The sequence below is a fragment of the Gopherus flavomarginatus genome, chromosome 5 (genome assembly GCF_025201925.1).
Source record: "Gopherus flavomarginatus isolate rGopFla2 chromosome 5, rGopFla2.mat.asm, whole genome shotgun sequence".
Taxonomy (NCBI): domain Eukaryota; kingdom Metazoa; phylum Chordata; order Testudines; family Testudinidae; genus Gopherus; species Gopherus flavomarginatus.
The window spans coordinates 32670079-32679054 of NC_066621.1; the positions used below are offsets into that span (position 1 = coordinate 32670079).

General features: G+C 46.3%; 1 protein-coding gene across 2 annotated transcripts; it reads right to left on the bottom strand.

Moving 5' to 3' along the window:
- Nucleotides 1-2314: 2314 nt before the first annotated feature.
- On the bottom strand, nt 2315-8421 carry LOC127052628 (zinc finger protein 560-like). 2 transcript variants are annotated; one of them, XM_050956504.1, is made up of 5 exons: nt 8366-8421; nt 7546-7672; nt 5641-5723; nt 3240-3366; nt 2315-2395 (listed from the first exon to the last, which is right to left on the bottom strand). In XM_050956504.1, the coding sequence occupies exons 1-5, from the start codon at nt 8387-8389 to the stop codon at nt 2367-2369; spliced, it is 390 nt and encodes a 129-aa protein (XP_050812461.1). In that variant the 5' UTR covers nt 8390-8421; the 3' UTR covers nt 2315-2366. The 2 variants fall into 2 exon arrangements, with proteins under 2 accessions (XP_050812461.1, XP_050812460.1); XM_050956503.1 differs by lacking the exon at nt 2315-2395 and having other exon boundaries at nt 3165-3366.
- Nucleotides 8422-8976: the final 555 nt, after the last annotated feature.

An 8976-nucleotide genomic window follows, 5' to 3' on the forward strand; every position in this document is an offset into this window, starting at 1 on the left:
AGGACAAATAAAAATCAGGAACGCAGCTCCCCCCAACAGGAGAGAGGAGGGGATCAATTCAGCCTTCACATCCCATCCAACTTCACAAGGGGAAGGGAGAAAGCTACTGCCCAGTGTCTGCTAGCATCTATAGGAAGCCTTGAGCTATATTTACCCTGCGGATGCGACCCCTGCTATGGACAATAATGAACTGAGAGACTTCCAAGAGCTTTCTAGGGCATCCTAGATGTTTCCTTCAGGCACTTACAGATTCTGAGTTGGTTTAATGTTTCCTCATCTGTGCGGGGAGATCTCAGGATCTCTCTTTCCTCTGAACCCTGGAGCTCTGGGACCCATGGCTCTTCCCCTTGTTCGAGCTGGGAGATCATATCACGTTGGAAAACCAGAAACTCCGCTCAGATGAAAGAAAACAAAGGAGTTCAGTTGATTTCATACAACTTGATCATCAAAAACATTCTGTTAATTTATCTTCAGTGCTTAGTGTGACCTAGTGTGCCTGGGGCAGTCCTCACTGAAAATGCCAAGGTCAGAGCAGGTTGAAAAAGGGAGAGCAGATGCTCCCCATACTGGTGGTTAACACTGAAGTTAAACTCACTGACCAGTCACAAACTGTGCTTCTGATCCCACACACTGGTTAACGAGACTCTGAAAAAAGAAATCACACGGCCCCCTTTATTGCATGACAGTTCTCTGACTCCTAATCAGCAACTAGGTCCTGTACAGTGAGAGGTTATTTAAAAACTCTGCTCACTGTGATACAGCATGGCCAGAGGGCAGCAGGAGAGTGATCCTAATTGGATCCAGGAAGTGGGTGGGTAGAAGGTTAGCCACATTACCCAGGTTTGGATCTCATCCAAAATACCATGCTGCCAGCCAATCCTTTAGCAGTTAAACTAAATGTTTAGAAGAAAGAACAAATGAAAGAATGAAGTTAAATTCCATCCTTCCAGACAATTCTTTAGCATCTAAACTAAAGGTTTAAAAGAAAGAAAGACAGAAAGAATTTAAATGGAAAAGCAGTCAGATACATTCCAAAATGGATATATCAGGTTCTTAGCAGTATTGGTGAGTTGCTGGCTTGAAAGTCTGTCTGGAACGCATTCACAGCTTGGATGGGTCATTCAGTCCTTTGTTCCAGGGTTCAGTTTGTAGAGAAGTTGCTCCAGAGGTAGGAAGGGGGATTGAAGACAAGATGGAGATGATGCAGCTGCGCTTTATATTCCTTTTGCCATGTGGCTTGTACTTCCTGTGTCCCAAACACAAGCTTCACAGCACATGGCATGGAAAAGCTTTGGAGGTTTCATTACACAGGCAAACCCCGGCATGTCTTGCTGACTCAATAGGTGTATCCCCTTGGTCCATAGGTTCATTGTACAGCTGATGACCCTCAATGGGCCATCAAACATGCTAGGCAATGTTGATGCCAATATGTCTGGGGGTGTCACCCAGAAAAACTGCACAAGTCTGGAAATACAGATATACCTTACATATCTGTAATTCACAATACAAAGGTGATAGATACATAGAAACAAAATTATCATACTTGGCAAATCATAACATTTTCACTGACACTTTACATGGCATACCTAGCATGATTCATTGCAATTTTATCAGATTATATTATTTTATTATTAATACCAAAGTGTCTCACAATTTCATGCAGTCTCACACTTGCTAAACTAGTGAATTCCCAGGACCAGTTCCCCAGGTCCTTGAAGATGCCAAACATTGTGCTTATGAGGGATTGAAATACCCACATATCTGCTGGGAACACACACACAGACACCGTGTCTATCTGTACCCCTGTGTTCACTCTTCTAGAAAATTATGATCAATTTTGTACCCAGTATGGCTTGTGAGGTATCATTAGAAAATGCATAACATACTTAATATTATCCTCCTGTTAAAATGTGTAGTAAAACTGTATGTAAAATTGTGAGATTTTACAGTATGATATTACTGAAAAAGTTACAGTTCTGGGGAACACCCACAGACCAGTTCCTCAGAGACAGCAAGGCAAACAGCTGGTCAAACAGCCATTCTCCTGCAGGGGGAAGGTGTGAAGACATTAAGGGCTGGTCTACACTGCGGGGGGAAATCGATCTTAGATACGCAAATTCAGCTATGTGAATAATGTAACTGAAGCCGAATATCTAAGATCGGATTACTCACCCATCCTCACCGCGCGGGATCGATGTCCGCGGCTCCCCCTGTCAAATCAGCAACTCCGTTGGGGTTGGGGTTGTTCCGGAATCGATATAAGCGCGCTCGGGGATCGATATATGGCGTCTAGATGAGACGCCATATATCGATTCCCGAGCAATCGATTTTAACCCGCCGATACGGTGGGTAGTCTAGATGTAGCCTTACATTCCATCACAGGGACCTATTGAGGCTGTTGTGGAAAACGACCACAGGATTAATATTTGAATCAGCTCAGCCTGAGGCTCTTTTCTTGGTTACAAGCACGCAGGGGGCGACAGCTATTGGAATACTGTTCCCGAGCTAAAAATCACACAAGCCTTTTACAGCTTAAAACCACAAACAATGACACATACGTTGCACGTTAATTTCCTTATTTGGAATATATTGCAAAATATGATGCAGGTCAAAAGCAAGCTGAACAATCAGTTTTCCATATTTGGCCTTTCCTGTTATTTTTATTACACCTGGTGATATGGGAGCAAGACTCTCCATGTCTCAAGAAATGTCACTACCAACCTAGGCCATTTTCACATGCTGGGGTGCAATCCAGATCAGCGAGGAGTTGTGTCATCTGTAATCCTGGGTGAGATTCAGTGTTCTGCTGCTGGAGCTCCCCTGTCTGGATACTCCCAGCCAGCGTTCAAGGACGCACTGAGTGTCTGTATGATAAGTAACCCTGGACTGGCAGCTCTGACTCCAGCCGCCTGCTTGTTACACCCCAAGCACATTCTGGTTTGGGTAGAGAAGGCTCAGGGTTTGAGAGAAGGCTAGGGGTAGGAAGCTTCTCTTCATTATGCTGGACCTAAGCCCAGTTTTACTTGAGTAAAGAGGAGATATTTGACATTGTGTGATGCTGCTCCTGTGCTCTGTTCCCAAAGTGTTCTGCAGCAGAGGAGGGTCTCTGGTAGTATGTATGTTACTGGCCTATTGGGGTGATGCTGATACAGGACAGGGTACAGATGGCATTGTGGGGGTGGCATGAACCTTCACTCTTCATTTCCCCTTCCAAGAACAGAAGGGACAGGAATCCTTACCCAGCAAGACCATCGTCTCATAGTTCCCCTGCATGACATCTCTGTAGAGGGCTCTCTGAGTGGGGTCCAGCAGAGTCCCCTCTTCCCTGGAGAAATACACAGCCACCTCCTCGAAGGTCACCGGCCCCTGAAAGAGCAGGAGTCCAATACTCAGTACCTGCTGACCCACTCACAACCCCACTATTCACGGAACAGCAGCACCAGGGAAATGGAAGCTCCGGGAGGCACATGTTAACAGAGTCCCACCCCACCTTGCTTACAGCAGCCAGGAGGCATCAGAGGGTAGAAAGAGAGAACCTTTGTGTCTCCCATCTGACAGACAGAAGCAGGGTCTTCACATTTATCACATAGCTACTAGCCAGAGCTTAATATAGGAGATGGGGCTGTCTCTGGACCCTGATAGTGGCTCCCTGGTAGGAATCCAAGCACTCTCCAAATAAAATATATGGAAGAAAGGGGAAGTCAATCAGAAAGAATAGAAGTTAGAAGGTCAGAATTGTAGTGCCCATTAACAAAGGTTTAGAGAAAATAGAGCCTATCAAAGTAACGGTATATCCTTATTGGATGAGATCAAAAGTTTGCTTGCAGCTAATAGTATTGATGTAATATACCTAAACTTCCGTGAGGGACATGACTTGATTAGCACAATATTTTTACTAAAAAAAACTAGAATGATACAAAATAAACACGGCATACATTAAATAGATTAAAAACTCTGATAGTAAATGGGGAACCATGATCGAGTGGATTTCTTTCTAGCAGGTTCCTGCAGGGATTGGTTCTTGGCCCTGTGCTATTTAACATTCTTATCCATGACTTAGAAGAGAGTACAAAATCATCACTGATAAAGTTTACAGTTGCCACAAAGATTGGGGTTGGTGGTAATTAATGAAATGTCAGTAGATTCAGGCTCCATCACTGAGAGTCTGGGAAGTTGTCCCAGCCCTGGCTGGAGGGTTATTTCCTGTTCCACAAAGAGGGGAAGTTCCATTCCCAACTCCTGTGCCTTGAAATTAGGACCTATCTGACACTACACCCCCATATTCATCATAGTGGTATGATTATAATATGATTAGGACATAATTATCATCTATTTTGTAGAAGATGCATCATGTGTGGTGTCACTGGAAAAGTTCTGATTTGCTGAATATGATTATCCTATTTGTGTGCACATATCATGTTCGTATCTGAAGTTATGGATATTGACTCTGTATCTGTATTTCAAATGTGCTTACTCTGGGTAACACCCACAATGAGCCTTTCAGGTACAACAATGAAGAAGCCAGACAGTGCTGATGGCTCAACAAAGACAATGGACTGTGGAAGAGCTTAGCCTTCCTGTGAATGTTTCAGCCAGCCTATGAGTCATGGCTACTATGACTCAGCAGGGCCTGTGACCAGACCACATGACACTAAACTCCATTTTAGTACCTGTATTTTTCCACAAACTGGACTAGGAACTGAGTTTGGAACAAAAGGTTCCCACCATATGGAAAAGCTACGTAAGGTGGGGTGTGACATCATCTCTTGGCCTCATTCTCCACACAAGAGAACTTCTGGAAACACCTGAGAAACAAAAACGGATGTGGGGGAAGTGCTGCTCCCAGGATCAAGAGATTTCTAGCTTGTGTATGGAAACTTGGGGGACTGCTTGTACCATCAGTCAGGGTGAGAAATTGCTAATTCAAATTCTATCCATCTAGTATGTTAGGCTTAGTCTGAGTTTTGGTTATTTGCTAAATAATCTGCTTTGATCTGTTTGTTATCACTTATAATCACTTAATCTATCTTTCTGCAGTTAATAAACTTGTTTGATGCTTTATCTTAACCAGTGTATTTTGAGTGAAGTGTCTGGGGAAAATCTCAGCTTGTTGTGCACATCTGTCCCATATCGAGGGGAAGGGGAACTACATTAATGAGCTTGCATTATAGAGATCCCTGTGCACTATAAGATGGTATCATTCTGGATTTATACTACAGCAAGTGTGCAAGGTTGGGGAGTGGGAAATTGGCTCTTGTCTTCTATCTGTCCTTGAGTGGCTTAGGTAACGCACTCAGGTAGCTTAGTTGGCTGCATGGCGCCACCTGCTGTTGTGTTGGGTGATAGCAGGCCCTGGAGAGGCTGGCGAAATCTCCAGCAAAGCAGTGTGAGAAGGGCCAGCCCAGCGTGAGGGTTAGAGGACACAGCAGTTCCCAGAAGCTCCACAAACTGCCTCCTGGGGGTGACAACCCATCACGCCCTACACTACACAAGTCTCAGCAGGTTTGTCACATGCTGTCCCCTCCCTTTCTCCACCCGAGATATTTCCTGCTTCCCACCACCTCCAGCAATTCCCACCCTCTTATGCATTTACTGCTCCTCAACCTCCAAGCAGAGCCCGCCACCCTGATAATCTCTTACCTGAGCCAGCTCCATTGCAGCCATTTCCTTGTCCCTGGGAGGACGAGATGATCTGCAGCGAAACATGGATGTTATTCTCTGGCCTGCCGGGGTGAAAAGGGCAAGGTGTGAGAATTCAGACTAGGCTTTTGTCCATTCCCCAAGCCGATTCCCCCCAGCTTTTCCCCTGCTAATGCACATTCTAGGTTCTAGCACACTGTGAAGCACAGAGTGACCTTATTCCAGTACAGGCCTAGCCCCCTCCCACCAGGTTGTAACTCTCTGACACATGGCGAAACCCTCCCAGTAACAGTCTCTCTCTTACACGTATCAAGTTTGCGGACAACACCAAGCTGGGAGGGGTTGTAAGTGCTTTGGAGGATTGGATTAAAATTCAAAATGATCTGGACAAACGGGAGAAATGATCTGAAGTAAATAGGATCAAATTCAGTAGAGACAAGTGCAAAGTACTCCACGTTGGAAGGAACAATCGGAGGCCAGAGAAGAGCAGAAACAAAGGAGTCACTTTGGGGGATTCTCCCTGTCATTGTCCCCAAGGCAGCTGTCTCAGGTTTACAAAGGTGTTTCATGTTCCAGCCTTTATACAGTCTCTCCTGGGAGTGCCCCTTTCATGGACTGGGCTTAGTTTTAGTTTTTGGTAGTTAACAATCTTGGTTTATTGTTCATCTAACCAGTATGTGTGGATTGAAGTGTGTTGGAAACTCTCTTTGGGATAACAAGCTGGTGCATGTCATTTTCCGCTGATGAAATGACAGACTTCATATGAGCTTGGGTCGTTCAGTAGCGTGCTGGACAGTGCAAGATGCACATTTCTGGGGGAAAGTTGGGCACTTGAGAATTTGCTGGTTTTCTCCTGAGGTGTAATTCATGAGTGGCTGTCTAGCAGCACTCAATACTGTGTAGCTGGGAGTGAGTTACATGCTGGAGACTGTGTGTTAATTGGCCAAGAGGGGCTGCTCTCGTGGGAAAACAGTGGAAAAGGCACCCCATGCTGGAGGACTGAGGGGACAGCTATTTAACAGTCCAGATTGTACTCTGGATAACATCACAGACACTCATTATGACAGAGCCTCTTACAACACAGAGAAAGTAAATCCATGTCCCAGAAATCGAAGACTCCAGACAGAGGGCAAGTGTCCCTGGCACTGCTTCTTGCTGACAGAGAGGTTCAGAGACAGTGCGAGAATCCTGGGGAAGCTGGGAACAGGAAGCATGGGCTGGCGGGGTTCGGTGGAGAAAGGGAACAGGAAGGGCAGGGATATTACTGAATCCAGGATCTCAGCAGTACTAGATGACAGGATAGCACATAGTGCAGCCCATTGGAAAACACAATCCCAACTATACATACAAAATGATGGGGTCTAAATTAGTTGTTTCCACTCAAGAGATGGATCTTGGAGTCACTGTGGATAGTTCTCTGAAAACATCCACTCAATGTGCAGCAGCAGTGAAAAAAAGTGAACAATGTAGGAAATAATTAAGAAAGTGATAGATATGACAGAATATCTCATAGATCATATTTGTAAAAACAGCAAATAAATCCATGATACACCCACATCTTGAATACTGCATGCACATGTCACCCCATCTCAAAAATAGATATATTGGAATTGGAAAAGGTTCAGAAAAGGGCAACAAAAATGATTAGGGGTATGGGACAGTTACGCCAGACCTAACCCCCAGTTTCACTTGAGCAAACAGGAGATATTTGACACTGTGCAATACGGCTCCTGTGCTCTGTTCCCAAAGTGTTCTGCAGCAGAGGAGGGTCTCTGGTATTATGTGTGTCACTGGCCTATTGGGGTGATGCTGAAACAGGACAGGGTACAGATGGCATTGTGGGGGTGGCGTGAACCTTCACTCTTCATTTCCCCTTCCAAGAACAGAAGGGACAGGAACCCTTACCCAGCGAGGTCACAGTCTCATAGTTCTCCTGCATGACATCCCAGTAGAGGGCTCTCTGAGTGGGGTCCAGCAGAGCCCACTCTTCCCTGGTGAAATACATAGCCATCTCCTTGAAGGTCACCAGCCCCTGAAAGAGTAAGAGTCCGACACTAAGGACTTGCTGCCCCACTCACAGCCCCACTATTTGTGGCAGAGAAGAGTGAATCAAATGGAAGCTCTGGGTGGATCATAGTCAGGAGAGTCCCACCTCGACCTGGCTCAGAGTATCCAGCAAATGCCAGGGTGAGGGGATGAAGAGAGAGCCCCTTATCTCTCCCAGCATATCCATCACCCCCCTACTAGCCACTGACTGATACAGGAGATGGAGCCCCTAGCAGGGTCCAGGGAGAGCTCGCTGGTAGGATGCCCAACATCCTCCTCATTGTGAGGAGCGGGATATGAAGGGAGAGGCAGCTCCAATAAGCCTGACTCATGGGTGTCCCCTTTATATCTCACAGCAGCTGATGGTTAATGAGGTCAGGCTCCAGCACTAGGAGTCTGGTCAGTTTGACTAGCTCCATGTAGGTGGGTTATTTTCTCTCTTCACAAATTAGGGCATTTCCACCTCCAAACCTCCTGGGTCTGTTCCTAGAATCTAGGCCACTTAGTAAATAACTCCCAGCAGGTCTGCCACACCCTGGCCTCCTCCTTTCCCCATGCTGTGAATTTCCTGCCCCGCTCCAAACTCCAAACCAGACTCTGCAAACCTTCCCACCTCTGGTGTATTTGCTCTCCCTTTCCTTCAGCAGGAACCCACCAGCAACCCCCCGATAATCTCTACCTGGACTGACTCCACTGCAGCCATTTCTCTTCCCTGTCCCACGCCAGGCTGGGATGAGCTGGAGCAAAACATTCTGTAGCCTGTCTGGGGGAGAAGGGCAGTTGTGGACGTTTCAGAACCGGTTTTAGTTAATTTCACATCACAATTCCCCCAGGCCCTTTCCCTGCAGACAGACACCCTAGATTCTGTCATGCTGGGAAATGCTCAATCTGTTTATTACAATTTAGACCTGGCCCCTCCTGCCAGGCTAAGTCCACAGACACATTTTTAACCTCCCTTCTCTCTCCCCTCATCCCTTCTCTGAACACAAGGCTAGAAAAGAGCAGAACCAAAGGAGTCACGTGGGGGATTCCCTCAGACACTGACCCCACGGCAGCCACACCCCAGCAGGGGGAATATGGAGTCAGGAACTGGCTTTTGCTCTGTCTGATCCTTGTTTTGTTCACTGGAAAGTGCTTCTGCCCCAGGATGCAGCAATACATGTGTCTGGGTGGACTAGAGAGCTGGAAATCTCTCCTCCACATTCATTTCTCCCACTTCCCCTTTCAGTCTCTCCTTCCCTTGTCCTCTCTCCCTGCCCCTCTGGCTGGGACAGTCCCATTCCTGGGGGC

Coding starts and splice junctions, on each gene's coding strand:
- LOC127052628 (XM_050956503.1), bottom strand. CDS start 8,389: ATGGCTGCAGTGGAGTCAGTCCAG. Junction 7,673..8,365: donor CTGCAGTGGAGTCAGTCCAG/GTAGAGATTATC, acceptor TTACTCTTTCAG/GGGCTGGTGACCTTCAAGGA. Junction 3,367..5,640: donor CTGCAATGGAGCTGGCTCAG/GTAAGAGATTAT, acceptor CTGCTCTTTCAG/GGGCCGGTGACCTTCGAGGA.